The 19,119-nt window shown below is 41.6% G+C and overlaps 1 protein-coding gene and 1 long non-coding RNA gene across 8 annotated transcripts in view; one reads left to right on the top strand and one right to left on the bottom strand.

The window, feature by feature from the left end:
• Positions 1-19,119, top strand: part of LOC124210951 (circadian locomoter output cycles protein kaput) — an 87,665-nt gene that overhangs the window by 19,412 nt on the left and 49,134 nt on the right. For 3 of the 6 annotated variants that reach the window (XM_046609438.2, XM_069133869.1, XM_069133870.1), the window contains exons 1-2: positions 646-1,178; positions 2,598-3,386. The exons of 1 other annotated variant lie outside the window; for it this stretch is intronic. In XM_046609438.2, the coding sequence (XP_046465394.1) occupies positions 3,094-3,386 (293 nt within the window). In that variant the 5' untranslated portion in view covers positions 646-1,178; positions 2,598-3,093. Of the gene's footprint in view, positions 1-645; positions 2,497-2,597; positions 3,387-19,119 lie in introns of those variants that run through there. 2 more of the 6 variants (XM_046609440.2, XM_046609441.2) reach the window with 2 other exon arrangements.
• Positions 5,135-8,909, bottom strand: LOC138190425 (uncharacterized). 2 transcript variants are annotated; one of them, XR_011176357.1, is made up of 5 exons: positions 8,739-8,909; positions 5,906-6,355; positions 5,723-5,842; positions 5,365-5,662; positions 5,135-5,265 (listed from the first exon to the last, which is right to left on the bottom strand). It is a non-coding gene; the product is annotated as an uncharacterized lncRNA (long non-coding RNA). The 2 variants fall into 2 exon arrangements; XR_011176356.1 differs by lacking the exon at positions 8,739-8,909 and having other exon boundaries at positions 5,906-7,707.

Genomic DNA, 19,119 nt, shown 5'->3' on the forward strand with positions numbered 1-19,119 from the left:
TTCGCACATTTTCGCACATTTTCGCCAGGTTCCCTCCCCGCAACGGTGTGTGTTACACGCGCGAAATCGCGCGCAGTAGATCGCGGAATCAGCGATTGCCGGTAGATCACGCCCCCCGCCCTGCGGGCATCGCGGAACATTGACGCGTATCGTTCGAGAAAGATCGAGGACCGGCCGGTCAGCTGGTACGCGCCCACGCACGCAAGTCCGTAATAATCGGGCAAGGCGGCGGCGACGTCACAACAAACGTCCAACCTATCGCAACAATGTACGGCATTGCACGTATCACAAGGCTCAACGCGACACGCGCATACGCTGCGGCAACGTTGTTTCACCCCACGGCGGAGGCACGCGCAAATTCATCCCGCGTTTGCGTCGCACGGATCCATTCGTACGTTCGTACATTGTCATACACGGGCCTGCGTTTACCCGGTACAGCTGTAACAAGGTGTACCGTCTCGTTATCAGTGCCTCGTAACACAGCTGCGTGTTACCCTTGCCTCGTACATGCATCGGAGAGACGCGTATACGCACGCACGTATGTAGAAAAACTCCGCAAGGCGAGGCGGCAGGGAGGCGGCAGGGAGGCGGAGAGGGGGGCGGCCGTCTGGCGCGGGGACAGATCCGGCGGCAGTCGAGAGTCAGCAGCCGCGGAGAGTGCGCGTTTTGTACGCCGATCGCGAATTCCGACTCGCAGGTGGCCCCGCGACCTCCGATACCATTCCGATACCTGCCGCACTCTCTCTCTATCTATCCATCCGTCTGTCCCCCTTTCCTTTTCTCGCTCTCTATCTCCAGCTCCGGCTCTCTCTCGATCCGTTTGCCAATATCGTCTCCGCGGAGTAGATCCTCCTATCCCCCTCCTCCTCGTTATCTTCTCCAGAAAGGCCGCAACGCCGAGACGGTTTTCAATACAGGCGGAGGTGTAACAGTCGCGAGTGTTTGTGACAATCGGACGTGCATGCGGCGAGTCGTATCTTTGGATATCGCGAACCGTCTGCACCTCCGTCTGGACGTGTTAACGAACGTCTCGCGGGAATACGGCCTGTGATACGCACGCACCGTCTCGTCGTCAACCTTCCGCGAACATATCAAATTGTGGGTGGTCGGCTGCACCGGCAATATTCATTCGTCTGGCCGTTCGGCGACGATTAACACCTACGTATACACGGCCTCTGGTGTGTTTGTTATTTTACAAGGCGACATGTATGCGTGCGTCGAGTACATGCGTCGGTCTTACTCCGTGAGCTCTCACATCGGTCGAGACCTTGCGACGACGAGGCGTTGCATTAATCGCTCGACTCGCGACTTTCGCGGCGACGAACGGGCAAAGATTAACTAACGGAATCGCCTAATTTTCTTCTTGTCGCGTGCTTTCCGTCGGCGCTGTGAGGGACGATTGAAAACTACGGGGATGAGGGGGAGGGATAAAACGTTATCCTTCTTATTAATTACTCTACCAGTCCACCATTGTACCACCTACACCCCGACGAGATTGATCACGGCGTACGTACCGTGCTTCGCGCACACCGACGAGCGATGGGTGTCGGTTTGCCTCGTAATTTGATCGCGGTTTGACATCACCTACCCCGGTGTACATGCGTACCTACCGAATCGTTGCCAATGAAATCAATGGATAGAAACACGCGCGCATTTACGCTTAAATGATATCGTTCGTCCTTCGTTAGAGATGCGACAGTCGCAGCTGTTATATTTTCATTTGACACTTGGTACGACGATCTATGCACAGTACGTCCTCCTGTCCCTTCTCCTCAGTCTAGTTTGTATAGTTGGAAATACTCGGCGGATTTCCCGCCTCGGGGCTTCATCTAGGACACGGTGTCAAGGTCGCGCTCGCTCAACAAGTTTCAATTCCGATAAGGCTCTTGTGATATATACGTATACGTGACAATAATGTAACATATCATACCTATGTAACAGGGACTTGCTTGCGTCAGACACGGAGAACGTGGTTTTCAATATTTCTTTACAGCGTCGAGGTTTAATACGGGAGCGCCGTGTCGTACCGAACGACTTACTCCGCTTATTAATCATTTGAAATTTACACCGAAAAACTCGAAAAGTCTCACGCAATAATAATTGAGGCTTATTCAAAGAGCCGGGACGATGAGAAATCCGTCCGCAGCGCGTATAACAAGATACGTAATACGTGTGCATTTGTACACGCGTATGCGATACGCGAATATTACATGTAATATATACGTATACGTACAGGGGAAATGAAAATAAAATATCAAAATGAAAAACAATGTTACCGAAAGGGGTGTTTTTTTTAAATTCATTTATTTATTTATTTTATTTTTTTGCCTTTAATCTTTTTTTAAATTCTATCTTGTTCGCGAAACTTTGACAAATAATATTTATACAGTTTATAAATTGCGAAAAATATTGATGTATTTACATATCTTGTAAGTCGCGAGTTGCCACTGCGAGCGTCGGTTGGTCCCGCGTATATGTCTTTCCGTCTATGACCACGTATGTACAAACGCGCGTGTACATGTAAACACACACACACGCATATACACATGTATATGTGTGCGTGTTCTTCACGTATGCAATGCATCGTGTATCCCCAGCTGCGCGCAACCAACTCTGGCAGTAACGGTGCGCTGACTACCTAACGCGGCGTAAAAATTAGCGATAAGCGGACCTGCGCTGCCTCGCCTCGGAGTGCATTCTCTCGAACACAAGACATGCGGTGCTAACCGAAATATTACTTCGGGAGAAAAAAAAAAAGTAAAGTTGTGGGGGGATGAACGAGGATGGTGGAAGATAATGTAGTGAAAGTGAAGAAGTTGTCGGTTTAAATGCAACAGTTTCACCCTCCGCAAGAGGATAAGCGACACTGACCGAGAAAGTGGCGTTGCGTGAAAAGAGATGGTGAAAAAATGTTGCTGGTTAATCTACGTCGGATGATCAAGAACAGTGCGATCGGCGATGTTTCTTTATACCCCTACGAAGGTGATGAACTCGTTGTAATTATCGGCGACGCAGCAGCGGCCTTGAGGAAGGAAATCGCTTCCGCCTAGGTGCATACATACATATATATATATATACACACATGCGTACGTAATGTACGAGGCAAACGAGGATAACAACAACAAGATGTGGCCACAACAGCAGCATCAGCATCAACAGTTCATGGGGCCCGTAGCGCCCCCTCAGCGTCCGGCTCCTCGTCAACAACTCGAGACCTCCTCGTCCTCCTCTTTGCACCATCACCATCACCACCACCACCACCACCACCATCACCAGCAGCAAGAACTCGAAGCCTCCCCTCCAGCCAACCACCGGCTCGATAATCACCTGCCTCCCCAACAGATTACCCATCAACGTCACGGGGTCGTGGAACTACCCGCACCAAGGTCAGTCTACGAGTACAGCTATACCCGATCGATCGATCGATCGCCTCGCGAAGCGTCGCGCGCACTTGTGAAAATAAAGGAATTAATTACAAACGTCTGTACGGAGAAAAGACGACTCGCGAAATTCGTCGCGGAAGAATAAAAAAATACATTAATTTTTAATCTTTGTCATAGACGCTCGCTGCTCGGCGGAAAGCTGAGCGGACGTAATTTTGGACGATTTTAGCGTTCATTAACGACGAGGATTTTGACAAGACTTTTGACTTGTATGTATAAATTGCAGGTTCGACACCTTCGAGGTATCGATACAGCGATTCGTTGTCTCTGTTCCGGTGGTCGTCCATCCGGGGCGCACCTCTAATATATAGTTATGACACGGGTGGTCCAAGAAAAGTCGTACTGAAATTAACCTAATTTTCAGAGTTCACGCAGGTAGAATACTTGAAACATCGAAATTTTCCGTAACGGCGATTTTCGCAATTTGCAGGTTTCCTTACATTGATTGATCGTAGCATGGACGCGATTATTCGTCGTCGTGTTATCTCTCTCTTATTAATATCCGTCGATAATCCAATCTTAATAGTTTATCTGAATGAAAAATAAAAAAAAAAATAAAAAACTAAACGTCAATGTTTGAATTCATCAACATCGATGGATTCAAAGCCTTTTAACGCAGACCACACTGTAATACACCTAAAATACCTAACATGAATGCAATGGGGGGAATTGATGCGAACGGAAGTGCAATACGATACCGCATTGTATGTATGTCAAATATATTATCCACGAAACAAATCAAAATGGACCGAGCGAAGAAAAAGAAATATCAATTTTGTAAGATTGAATGTCTGCGAATAACGAGATCATATCGAATCCTGACTCTTGAGTGTTGCATTTACATTTATATCTTCGTTGTTACTTTTTTTTTTTCTTACTAGGGGCTCCTCACTATTTCCTTATGCATTGTCTATTAGACAGGTGAATTCATTTATGTCGATTTGATGACAGGTCTGCAACTGTTGATCGGTTGTTTCCGATCAACCCGACATTGCTATTGGCTCCCTATGCAGGTATGCTCACATTATTTTCGTAAACGAATTCACTCACATGTACAAAATTCCCGATGCCATGCAACCCCAATTGCATTCGGCGACTTATTTTGCTATAGTTATTATTTTCAGATTTTTTTACGTATATCTACGTATAGAGATATAGAGTCTACTGCGTCTGGTTTATAAGTACAAATAATTGATATCAATCCTTTTTTTTTCAAATAAATTTATTTAACATTTTTCACTTTAAATTTAGTTCGAAGTTGACTTCGAATCTCATTGATTGATGAAAAATTTCGATCTTCGCCTTGGCTCGTCTGAGCTCAGAGTAGATTCAATTGTTGATTCGCGAGTTTCCCCAGAAACTCCTTTCGCCCGAATCAGTTCCCGTTCTCGTGAGGAAGAATCGAACATTTCTTTAGAGCTCCTCAGAACTATTCATGAGGTTCATGAGGATTGGTTGATAAAACAAACCTTTTCTTCTTTATCAGCTCCCATATTGGTTATTAATGCAGAAGCTACGGCTGATCAAGTTTTTAAAGATTTTTGTACTTCCTTGACATGCGTAGGTTAACCTACACTTGCTTTATGAAGGAATAAACCTGATTAAGTGAAAGACAAAAAAAAGTAAAATAGATTTTCTATATTGGAATAAGACAAAGATTACATGAAATTGTGTTTCAAAATTTGCTTTCCTGCAATCATTATTTTGTGCAGCTGGTCTCCATTTTGTAGGTTCGAGGCGGGGTGACGCTTTATTAGTCGAAATCGGGTTTCGGTCGGTTTGATTTTCTGCGTTGTACCCAACAATCGCCCCGAGCGTTGCTCTGTAATTAAGAGAGAATGATTTGAAGATAGGCTTGATTTTTTACGGAATTAGAATTGAATTATTTCTCATTAATTAACAAACTTTTCAAAGAGCTTACATTGGTTGTCATCAAGGTGGAGCATATATTTTCGCTGCTGTTCTCGTCGTCTAATTTTTCGCTCTTCTATGTCCATCACATTGGTTGGTCGTCCTCTTGATTTATTTTCCAAATCAATAATCGCAATCGATTCTTCTAATTCTTCGACACCCTTCGTTGAATTATTTTTACTACCGCTCTGCCGGTTATTCTCCAAAATCACCTTCTTAATATTATTTTTTTCTCATTTGCGTTGCTGTTCACTCCGCAAAACACCTCTTTCTCTTGTGGTCCACATCGATCCTGGTCGTCCTCTTGCCTGGTTATACGAATATTTGTTGGATATTATTCTATGGCTTATTTGGTTCTTCGCACTTACAATTTTATTTTCCTTTTTCTTTTGTGATACTTCCGACCATCCACCATCTCCATCGCCTTGTCTGCTGCTTGAAACTCCTCCTTTCTCCATTGCCATCGTAAATCCTGGCTGTCCTTTTGACTGTTTGGTGATATATTTAGATTTACTATCATTTGCTTGTTACTTTTGATACTTATTACTCACTATCTGAATTTTATTTTGGTTCTGCAAGACATCAAAGTTCCACTGTCTCCGTCGCCGGTGAACAGTAGCGAGAATCGTGTTTCATTTTGGGATCCGATTCGGTGTGGATGAATTTGTTCTTCGCGATACACGATTAAACGTATCTTAAAAATGTCCGCAGCTGCAGCTAATTCTGCTTCTCCCCCGTAAATTCCATTTTTATTCATATGTGATTTGTAATCACCAGGTTACCTAATCACAGCACCGTTTGAATCATTACCTGTAATGAAACCCGCAAATGTAGACCAATTATCCGCTATATTTGAAACGATACTCAGTCTCACCTCTGCGTGTCGATCTTGAGTGCCGTATACGCGATACGCCGACGCGCGAAAAAGACAATTCCCGATGGGGAATCATCTCAATAATTTTCGTTTGCATGTTCATTTTTTGCGTGTCAGAAACAGATACCTGTAAAGATATTTGTCAAAGATTGTCATAAACAGCCGATGACAGCTGTCAAAGTAAGTTTTGTTTGCTAGATGCTTTTTGTTTTGTTTTCGGCATCTCACCCCACCGCCAACTTCATGCGTATACTATTGTTATTATAATCTTTTTTATACTATTGTTATTATAATCTTTTTATACCTGTTCATTTGTTCGAAACTTTTTTATTAGATATAGTGAAGTGATGATTACCAATATACAACAACTCACGAGTATAAAGATTACAGAAAAATTTCCACGACTAGGTTTAATAAATTTGGGGGAGGGGCGAAAATTCGGGGGTGCGTACAAACAGCAACTAGAATTGAATTCAGGTCCGAGTTGGGTCGGCCTGTCCTTTTATTCGTAATCCGGGGTGGTTCCTCGCCGCGTTACGAAAACCCTCACATTTAGAAAATTCACGGTGTCAATAAAATTGTCGCACCGATTAGTGTAAAATTAAACATCATCCGTGTAAACCGGTCGATTCTTGACACCGTGTGGTCTTAAAATCGACATCGTAAAAATAAAAAAAAAAAAATAAAAATGGCGTGGACTACCATAGAATATTTTCGGCGCTACATTCAAAACCGCATTTCTAACAGTGCAATATTCTTATCGTCCTCTCACTATACCGGCTGCATCGCTGATGTAACGCGATCGTGGTAAAAGGCATAGAGACAAAAACGAAGCAGAAGAAGATAACGAATTTGAAACGTTGTATCTAAAATTCATCATATGTCCAGCGTCGTATGATCATTTGAAAATATACAGTTAACTCGCTAGACAAGTTGGCGACTGAATATACATGTATATATATGTATATATACAATATATTATATATTTGTGTGCCCGAACCCGCCACCGCGAGACGACCGCCGCGTACGTAGAGTTGCGAACAGTCTCGCCTCGGGGTACAAATTCGCGAATTCAATCGTTAGCCTTGCGCAACTTTGTATTATGCCGCCAGTTTCATGGCTCTACCACTATTGCTGCTACTTAACTTACCACTTGGCGACATTCGTCGTCCGCGAATCGTGTTTGTTCTAAGCTTTATTACAAGTGTACCGATGGCACGTGATTGTTGCATCCTTTCTCTCAATCATCCGACCGCGGTGTGAGGATACGAGAGTTTTTGTCATATATAAATATCAATGGTCGACGGTGGTTTTGTTACCCTTGACATTTTAGCGGTCTTGCAATTAGCATTAGAACTGTACGTGTATCGAGGTAAAATGTATGATGAAGTAGGAATTTTAAAGTGAAATTGTAAAACTAGTCTGATAAAACAAACACAAAATTCATTATATTACTGCTTTGGTTGTCGTTGTAAAATTCATTGTCGTCATTGGGGGGGGGGGGGGGGGGGGGGGGGGGGGATATGTAACGTGAAGTAAGAATTTTAAAATGAAATTATTAAACCGGACATTTTGACTGGTCTGGAAGTTGTAGTGTTGGGATGATGATTTGATGTCGACGATCCTGGGAGTAAGCGTAGTTTTTTGAAATTGGCTCTAGTTATTATTTTTTTTATTAATGTCCAAAGTGTAGCAAGGAAATACCGCTATATACGAGGGAAAGAGAATGCAGGTCTTTCCTCATTACAGGTGCACGTATACTTGCTCCACGGTCTTACCACTTTATCAATCTTCGATCCATTGGCAGGAGGAGGAACAAAAGTTCGATCTCTCTTTGATCTCTGCCGCTTACGGTTCGCGAGTAAGTTAAGGAAGAATAAAAAAAAAAAGAAACGGCTAATACGAGTGACCGTTGTTGCGTAATGAATGGATATTTTCTTGGGCAGGATACCTGCAGCTACATTGTCGCGTTCCACCTGACATATGTAATAAGTACGCGGTACAATACTCTTCGATCTTAGCAGGCATGTACCACCTACTTGTTATACCTTGTACAACGCTCGTGCAGAGATAAAAATTAATTTACAATCCACCGCAACGACGATGCGTAGTTTTTATTTCTTCGATTTTTTTTTTTTTTTAACTTTAAATGGAGCAGCAACGTGTAATAATAACAATCGTACGTGGACGGAACCTAATTTCGATGGTTATGTAGAACCTTTCACGCACTACGCGGGAGGCAGTCCTAAATAAAAATGACGAAGAGGGGAAGACGCAATGATCGAGACCTCTCCTCGTCTTTTTCCGCACTCTCACGTTACCATTTTCCACATTGAACGGGAAAGAAGCACGGGCAATTAGAATATATATATATATATATATGTGTGTGTGTGTAATAGAATGCTAAGGCATGATATCTCTCTGTCTCTCTCGCACTCTATTCGCTAATTTATTTTAATAATTAAAAATCCTTGACAGTGCTCGCGGTAATGACTCGTTATTCCGTGCACCTTATCTCTGTAAATCGTCCGTTACTATTTACGACGACGAGTTCTTGGTCCGTCGATAAATCTCTCTCAATCTCCGAAGTATTTCCCTCGAGTTTTCGAGACCCGCAATGGCCGACCTCCGGGTTTACACGCGTGCATGCAGGCAGCTTAAATTATAATACCGCGCGAATCCCATCCTCGCGGATTACTGAACACCGTCACGAAGGTGGGCGAGGATGAGGGGGGGGTGGTGGTGGGGTTATATCGCGCTTGCGTGATTCCGGTTTTACAGACGTCGCGTTCGTTCGTGACCGAACTGTACGCGATATTGCCGATCGTCGCGAATTTCGCGACCGCCGCGCGCCGCCAGCAATGAACGCCGACTTTTAGCGACGATCGGGACTGTTTCGGGTTACATAATTACTCACAACGGCGGACGGTTTCGCAAGTAGGTGACGACGCCGGGCGCTCCTCGTCGTTTCGTCCGTGCAACACGCAGCAGCAACGGCGGCAGCGACCCTCGAGAGGTCGCCGCCGCGCTTAGGGTCAGGGTTACTTTCGATTTTACGTGCAAATCCCCGCCCCGCCTCGCCTCGCCTCGCCTTGCCTCGCCGCTCCGATCGATCCGTCCATCGTTGGCGAAATTTTATGCATTAGATGCGCGTCTATCGCCTTACACAGCAACCAGGCCTATATTCAGGCAATTTTCGGGATTAGAAGAGACGAAAAAATTCCTTCATATGTAACGAGTGTACTCGCATACGTATGTGTAATGTGGGCCATTCCACGACGACTCGGTGAACGGTTATAACAACCCCGTGACACTTTTTAATTTCACCGAGGAAATTGCCCTGTGATCTTTAAAACCCGCCTCGAAAACAACCAAATTGGTATTTACGGAACAAGGAGGAAAACATTTGATTTACGAAATGAAACATTTTCACACAAGTTTCGGAGTGGGACTTTGTCTTTGTATTTTCTTTTTGACGTGTTTACTATTTTTTAAATTGTTTTCACGATTGTGCTTTGGAACTGGAAAAACAATTTAAAAAGTCTGTAATCAAATCCGAACCGTATTGTGATAGATTTTTAACGGGTGCGATGACCGAAAGATCGATTAAAAAAAATTGAACAAATTTAGTGCAAAATGTTTCATTTTGGAAACCAAATATTTTTTTTCTATTTCACAAAAATCAATACGAGTGTTTTTGAAATGGGTTTGAAAAATCATGGGGTAAAAACGAGTGATGGAAAAAATTTGAAAATTATTTTGGAAGCTTTTCAGGGGCCCCCCTAACATAGGAAAAATCCTTGGCGAAATTTACTGAGTTGTGGCGTGGAATGTCCCGCGTATATTGGCACATAATTAATCCAAATGCCTTTTGTTGCAAAACTATTAGATATAGCCATGTGCTTTTGCGGATACATTTCCTTTTTTTTTCTGACCTCGTCCTTTAAAACCCCTCGACACTACTTCTCTCTATCCGTGTAAGAGTTTTTCATTCACCGTTCGTATAATTTGTGGGCAATCTCACGTATTCACAGACAAAACAAGGCTCAAAGTCGATTCGGTAGTTCTGAAATTACGAGCAAACATGCGTCAAAGAGAGATTCCAAGTAGAAGAGGAGATATAATGCAATTGTTCTGGTTCTTCAAGTTTGATTTTCCGTTTCTTCCCCGCGTATTTTTCTCTTAATTTTCTCTCTATTATTCTTCCCGATTATATTCACGTACGGTACGACATCAAACCATATACAGCAGTGATATCAAAAGATGTACAACTACAAGAGCCAGATAGTTTAACAGTTATCACAGAAATCTTGAGGCGTTAGACAGTTGGGTGTAAAAAATGTCAATAGAAATGAGAACCGACTAACCGTTTATTTGTTTTTACTTTTCTTTGTCCCTCGTTTCTCATGGTGAATGTACAATCTGTCGTTTAATGCTTGTTTACCGTCTACCATCGAACTCTGCAGTCAGTGCTTATCTTGATAAACGTTTTACTACATTCTTATCTTTTCTTCGCGGCTTGCCGAGGCGGCTGGCTAGTTGGAGCTGACTGACTGGCCAATTTACTTATTTACTTATTTTCTCTTCACAGTCCGGCTATTATAAGTTCACACGAGCAAATATCACCGCGCGACTCAAATCCTTGGCGATTAACGGGCTAGAAAGAAATGTCGGAGAGGGGCGTGAAATGGAATACAAAAAAAAAGAATGAAGTAGTACAATAACAACAACAACGCAACAACAACAACACGATTGAGTGCTCAACGCGCAGTTGTTAAATTGTTTTTTAGGTTGTAACGCTGAGTATGTTGTTCATGAATGCCGTCGATGTAGGTTTAAGAGGTTATATTATATATCTATCTATATCTTATTATCGAAGTATCAAAGTGAGAATATTGATGCGATGAAGTCGAAATCCGTCTTCAGTGAATTTGAAATCGAATGAATGATTAAAATATGAGAAAATAAAAACCTGCCAACACGTTGGAATTCGTTTCATGCGCTGCAGGGTGTCGTCGACGCCGGCAGTTGTTCAAACTTGGCGAGAAATCCGTACGATTAAGCAAAAGAGAAAGAAAAAAAAAAACCGAGGTATAAATGTTAAGAAGAAAAAAAGAATCTCGAAGAGGCGAGAAATGGCAACAGAGAGTGTATAATAGGTATAAAAAAAAGGAGGAAAAATGTTTGAACGTACGTAACGTCGTAGACCCGAGTAAATTCGATTCCGATCCCTCCCCTCGTTTTTACGATAGTCAGTCAGAAATAAGGTTGGCTACGACAGCCTTCGACCAATCCCAGCGAAGCCATCCAGCGGATACGACGTCTGCTATTCGATAGGCGTAAGGTAAAAGCCAGTGCTGCCAATCTTAATTCTAAAATCTAAGGTAGCTAAAATCAGGGGGGTCAGAAACGACCCGTGTAAGAATTTTATGCGCGGAGCGTGCACGCGATACATGTTGAGCTTATCGATAGAATATGTCTATTTACTCGGGTTTGAAATATTTTTTAGGCGTCTGCCATGCTGCCGCGATCACGAGTCGGTGTTGTTTGCGTGTGTGCGTAGGCATATAGATACAGCTGCTTCTTTATGTCCGCACGTTACAATGTTGAAGATACCGCGAGAGTTTGTCGGTTGCTTTTTGTCGTTGATTAATCGCTGCGTAAGGAACAGAGAGCGTCCCATGGACGGATGGATGGTGTCTGACATCCTGCAAGGTGGAACACCTTTGGTTATCCGCACTCCCTTACCTGTAACCAAGCTGAAACTAGCAGCCAGAGTTAGCAGCAAAACGTGTTAAACTTTTTGGAAATCGAAAAATCCAGATCAGTTTCATTCTCATAATTCTACAAAAGTATTTCCGGCACAAGGTATTTCACAAAATTTTGATTTTCGGACGTTACTACCTTGTTCGAATGAACGTTAGAACGCTTGGCTGTTATTTCTAGCTGCTAGCTTTGAAAATTGTCACTGAAAATAATACGCAGGTTAGATCTAACTAAAAAATTTTCGTCATTTAGCCGCAGAAAAAAAAAAGGTGAAACTATTTGATTTTAATTTTCGTCATCATTTCACTATAAATAACGTCGAAGAAATCACGCTATTCTTTGCTGATATTTCTTTCCAACGACAAATTCGTTTAGTTCGTCGAATTTCAATTAAGATTTGACCGAATCTATGAATTCGGACGATTAGTGAAGAATTCATCCACGCATCTTCGTGCAACGTGGATTTTTTCGGTGAAAAAATGCTCGAATATAATATGTAATTTCTTTAATTTTGTTAATCCAACGATAAGTTTAGAATTGAAATTCAGTGACAGACAGATGTGACGTAATTCTGACTCGCGTGACACTTTTCAAACTTTCGTCTTATTACCACTGCCGGGCAATAAAATGCTCAAACAGATCCATTCAAAATGGAAAATGGAAAATAGGTATTTGAATCGGGTTTATAAAATGCGAGATGACTTACGCAATGAAGTATTTTTTACATCTCATCTGTTATACCACACATGTCGATTACACTCTCGTTCCTCCTTTTCTTTCACTTTACGTACACAGCATTCGCTTTGAGGAGCAACTGCTTCTCGAACTTGTCGTCATTCGTGCTTCTCAGTCTGGGTCGCATCACCATAGAACCGTTGAAAAACAATCGTTCCACTAGTCCAGATGACGACAAAGGTGTATCGCACTTGACACTGCTGAGTAAAATGCTTCGATAGACCCATTTAAAATGAAAAGTGGAAACCGCTTTGCAAGACACAATTCAAACGGGTAAGTGTAAATGGTTATTTTGAGAAGATTTAAAACGTCGAACGCAAAATGCCATTTACATTTGAAACGAAACCATTTCAAATATTACCCAGCAGCGCAACTTTTCACGATTTTCATTCGAAACATTTTCGACCCGACTGTACGTCTACGTTTACGTCACAAACGTCAAACGAACCTGTTCGCAAAGCTGTCGTCGCCTTTTCGCCGACGAATGCATCGACGACCGACACGACGTATTTCGATGTATAAATTATTACACGCGCGTTCGTCGTTATCAATTATCCGAGCGCGAAACATCCGTGACTCGAAAGCCGATCGTTGGGATTTTGTCCGTCATCTGGAGTCTCGCGACAAAATCAATAAGTATGCAATTTGCAAACCGGCCAACCGCAGCCACGGGCTTGTTTAATTCGCCCTCTTCCTTCTTCCTCGGCCATGGACGGAGTGAAATATGAATGGGTGGGTCATGAGTACGCGTCTCACGCCTCGGCAGGCATGCATACCCACGCGCAATGCTCGTATATTTGTCAATTGTTAACGTACGGTCGGTTCTCTTGTTTTATTTTCATTTTTAAATTTAACCACCGTCACGTATCGTTATACCTATACATACCGGACTACCTACGTACCTGTGTACCTCTGTCGTAAGCGGCCTTCCCGACCACTTTTTGCCACGCACAAATATAACTGCAGAAAATATCGAGCCGAAGAATTTTCATTATTCTTATTCGATTAGCCGTTTTGTTTGAAAAATTTTAACTTTAGTTCAAAATCAGACACGCGTGCCTCTATTTTATACATACGTTCGACGGGCAATTTTCAATCCAAGGCACGAAAGGTCGAGTAATTTTTAAACGCCCTTCGTACGAATAGCTGCACTCCCGGGAAAGCGGATTGAAAATTCAACATCTTCGTTGTTTTTCATTGTTCAGATCGATAAATTGAATAGATTGATCGTCAAATGTTGATGAACTTTTTTTTCTCGCATACCGTGTTTTGGGAACAATACTCTAAATAATTTTCCTCGTCTTCTCTACATCTTTTTATTTCTCTATCCGTCTCTTTCTCTGTCTTGTCAATGATATTGTTTTTTCGCGAGACTTTATTGCCACACACTTTACGCGTATACTTAGTGTGCGAAATTTTTCCCAGCGACCAAAGTCTGACGAGTCGCGTTCGAGGAAACGAAAGCGGGTTCAGGTAATTAGAACTGTTAATTGGGTTCTGTAATGAAAATCTCGTTAAAAGATCGCAGACGACGCGACGGAGGCGCGTTGACGGAGGAAATCTCGAATAATATCATCCAGCCAGCAGAGCTTCTCTCTATAATGTTTTATAATACACCAGCCTACCGGCAACTTTGCTTCATTATCGCACGTCGTCGAGTTTCGAGTTTCCAGTTTACAGTTTACAGTCTCGAGTTCCCAGTTACAAGTTTGCCCTTTCTTGCAAAAAGTCTCACCATTCGGAAGAGCTTTACATGTCTATTATTCGCTGCAGACTTTACCCCCTACCTTGAATTACACGTACTATATATATATATATATATATATATATATATATATATATATATCCGTGCTCTTTGCACAATCTATCTACATCTCTCCGAAGAAAGAAAGAATAAAATTCAATTTTCTTTCAGAGGAATAACACGTGCGTGTAATTAATACGTATCGTTTCAACGAAAGTGTCAAAATTATTGTTACTTTGCAATGCAAATAACGCAGTTTCCAAACTGTTGACAACTTGAAAAATATCTTTCGTCGTTCGTTCGATTATTCATTTGTTTTTTTGTCTTTTCGGTTGTTGTATTTGAAAAAAAAAAAAAAAAAACAATAGAAAACATACAAGGTACCTCAATAATTATTTCTGTACGTCATGTTTGATGCATGTAACATATATCTATGTATAACTACATTCAATTCCGAGAAATGAATAATCCTTGCTGACAATAATTGTGTGCGAAATAGAATGAACCGGTAACACCCGATACGACGTACCTACACATACCACGTACATCGTACAGGTATTCACAAGCACTGCAACCGATATAGGAAATTTCTTCATTCTCTTATGTGATACGAACTGGGCAAAGCAATTTTACGAATAATCGTTCTTCGATTCATCTCGAGATAGGAACGCATTTAATAATTCCAAGTATTGTGTCTCGTTGATGAATGTTGAAATTTGACGTGCAGGCATTTTCCCCCATTCACATGTACGTGTCCGTTACATGTAACGTACGTATAATATTACACGGCATAAAGGAGGAAAAGTTTCTGACAATATCTTCGTTATGAATTTGAAAGAAAGTCCAAATCCTCTGTAATAATACATCCGCGACGAAACTCGAATATACATATTCGGGATGCGGTGCCCTCACCTGGGATTTCACCCGGATTCTCGAGAGCGGATTTGGAAATACCTGCCAGGTCTGCGGCAGTGATCCTCAACGAGGATGATTATTCCCAGGCGTTGTTGTAGATATATATACATATATGTATGTATTATTCGAGGCAGGGAATAAAATTGCAGTTTTCTTGACAAATCGAACAATCCAAGAGATTATCGAGCTCCCGGCAACTTGTTGTCGATTATGTTGTTGTACCTGCATTTCGAATAATAACTTAATCGCATTACGTGTGTGTGTGTACACGGATATATCTATGCCATAAGGAAAGTTCAGGTGATGCGCAAGTCGAAAGTCAAAAACGCAGGTGCGAAGCGTTTCTCGTTACAGTATTACAAAAGTGATATATGGTATATAATCTATAGGAGCATTATCTAGATATATCTAAGGCAAATTATTATTATTATCTATATTATTATGCACCAAGCTTAAAAATTCACGTAGGTATATATATATGTAGACAGCTTGTCCGTACAACGTTTGAAAGAGATACAGTCGATTCGTGCGTATATAATTGTAACGGGGATAAAGCAGAGAAATAAAAAAAAAAAATTTTTCTAACGATAAAAAAACGAAAAAAAAAAAGAAGAAATTAAAAGTAAATTGAACGACTCGCGTCTAGGCTTGAGAGAATGTCCGGTTCTAGGTATACGCCAGTTTTTATATACTCAGTGTCCAGTTTGAATCAATTTCCTTCCTACAAGACTTCTGCAAAATTGCTCGTTGCGATGAAATATATTTTGTTTTCAAGCGAATGTTTCGCGAATGCGACACATGTAATTCTTTTAGATAACCGTTAGTCGTCGGTGACAATCGTTCGAATGTAAAAGCGTAAAATCTCGTCCCCCAGGTCGTTCGAAAATCAAAGAATAACTCGATAAAAATGTTTCTTGCCCTCGATGCCAAGAAACCTTGTTTCGTAGTCAACCGATCGAAACAACACACCCGGTATAAATTGCCGACGCGTTGCAATATTTCGCTCGACAAAATGCAGGCAAGTCAGCCGATGATCCGACGTCGTTCAAAATGGCAACCGAGAAGCGCTATCATCGCTCTGCGCAGCTTCAATTCTCCTCGCTTGATTATTCTATGTTCTCGTCTCGTCTCGTCTCGTCGAGACCTTGGGACAAATCCCAGTTCGAGTCTGGCGTAAATATTTGCCCGGTAGCGTCACTTAATATTTTCGGAGTCGTGGACGTTATACGCGAATCGACCGATTACGATGCACTTTGGACTTGGAATATTGCAATTTTTATTAAATACCCGCACGCCTATCTTGCTGTACCTACGTTCCTGGAGAATGGTGATATTTTTTATCGCGCTCTTCCTTCCTTTCTTTCACTTCGGAAGAGACAACATATTTTGAAAACACGAGTAACGATGGGGAAAAAGTTTGGCATCGTGACGTAGAAATTATAATATACGTCGTATATATTTCTTCGCATAATGTTATAATTATATTATTACTTTGTAACGTAAAAAAAAAATAAACATCGCAGTTGCATATTATCGCGAAATGCGGTTTAATCCGGGTTCAAAGCCTCTCAATAGTACATATGTACATATATATATATATATATATATATATATATATATATACGGATGTATAACTGATTTCGTGATAATTCTTGTCCTACTTCTCTTTGGGGAATAGAAATCACGTTTCGTCACTATGCCACGTCTCTGTAATACTCGTTTTACATCGAAAAACTGGAGACGTTTAAAATATTCACGTCATTTGAACGTTTAAAATGAAATTGAAAAATCACAAGTTTCGTCGTATTATTCTGATTGAAATCACTGCGAATCTTCATTTTTTCAACGTCATTTATCTACACCCAGAAATTCTGGTTCAATCGATACGAATTCACTAGATTTGCCTGAATGAAACTAAAGAAATTTTTCAACTCATTTGCCGATTGGAAATTACGGATTTAAAAATATTGCTTTTTCAGCCGCGGTGTATGCGGTTTTTAAATTTCATCAGAATTTCCGGGCACGACTGAAACATCGCGACTTTCTTACGACGCTTAGAGCTTGAATAGTTGTTTGAAACATCGGGAAAAAAAAGGGCGTGGCCCTGTAATGGGTGCGAATTCCAATTCATTAGTTTTCTCGACGCTGAGTCCCTTGCCACAAACTTCGATATTAATATACCAATAGTTATTATAGCTATTATATTATTGCTGAACGACACCGCTATCCAATCAACCCAATAGTATAAAGGCACGGAATCTATTACCGACCTTTGTATATCAACCGATCGATTCGTATTTATACGATCATCATATTGCCGTAGTTTTTGCCGTTTTTGCGAATCCGAGAACCGTCGTGTCGCGATCACTCGAATCGATTTCACGTCGCTGCATTCTCGATTCCGATGAAAAAAATTAGGTACAAGTTTGACGAAAAACATATTTAAATGCAATATTTATTTATGTATCGATAACGAATTATTGACATCATGCGACTCGTGAATCTTTTATACGAAATGCCGTAACGTAAATGGTTTTTTCACAGGTATTGGCCAAAATGTTTGGAAGAAAAGAAAAAATATATTATCGCGAGTGCTCCCGTTTGTTGTTGTTTATCGCACTTTTGTACTAATTTTGACGCTGTATTCGTAATCGTGCAGTATTCTCGTGCCAGCTAGCATTTCGACTCTTCTGGAAAAACGAACGAATCCGATTTTTTTACGCAGAGTTCAAAGGTAATTGGAAGAAAGGAAAATATGAAACGAGTCTTAACGAATCGGATCGATCGAAAACAATTTCTACATCGACGTGTGTGATTTCGAGTACGGTTGTCAATTAAATCGACAAGTCAATTTTTCAATTTCCTTCCGTCGTTTGAAACCGTCAAAACCGCGTATCATTTCACTTACTTATGACTTTACATCTAATCGTTACAGTTTACAAAACGTTACATCAGAGGGTTCGTAACTTTATCGAAAATCTAGCGGACATATTTGGCGAACTAAAGAATCGATCTTACACGCTTGGATGAGAAATTGACGATCGGTATATAATATAAACTGGACCAGGATGACCACGAGGACTTTTCTCATCGAGACGCGTCCTTATCGGGATACTTTAATTTTGGTCGAATATACCGACCGGAAGGTGACGACTTGGACGATCCGATGGAGCAAAAATTTGACGATGCTGAACTTATCTTAACGTTAACGTAACGATACATCCCGATAAGAAATCATTTCAAAGAGTTGGCATTTTGTTTATGGTTTTTTTTTTTTTCAACATGCATCGTTTGTACGGTACAACTTTACTAATTTCATCCTCGTGAAATTTAGAGGTTCTCGGACCTCGCTGCCCCCTCGATTCGTCAATCGTCCGCCCCTGAATCATCGGTGCTGTTGCAGTCGAATCGGTCCGAGAGACGCGTCGTGTCCTCTGCCTAGGACACATGTCAGTCATGCCTTTTTATCACGTCTCTTTTCGCCTTCTGTCTCTTTCAACGTTCGTACAATCCGCGTACATACATCGCCGCGCTTGGACGCGGTCTGCGGAATCGATTGCGTAACGTATAAACTTATCGCGTGCGTGGTGTCTCCGTTTGATACGGGATTCGGAGGAGGCGAAAACCTCCGAGTTGTTGATTGGAGCGTTCACCGCTTGGTTTGGAAATTTTTTAATTTTTTCGTACCTCATATCCAGGGCGAATTACTCACTGAATTGACGTGCCGATAG

The sequence above is a fragment of the Neodiprion pinetum genome, chromosome 2 (genome assembly GCF_021155775.2).
Source record: "Neodiprion pinetum isolate iyNeoPine1 chromosome 2, iyNeoPine1.2, whole genome shotgun sequence".
Classification (NCBI taxonomy): Eukaryota; Metazoa; Arthropoda; class Insecta; order Hymenoptera; family Diprionidae; genus Neodiprion; species Neodiprion pinetum.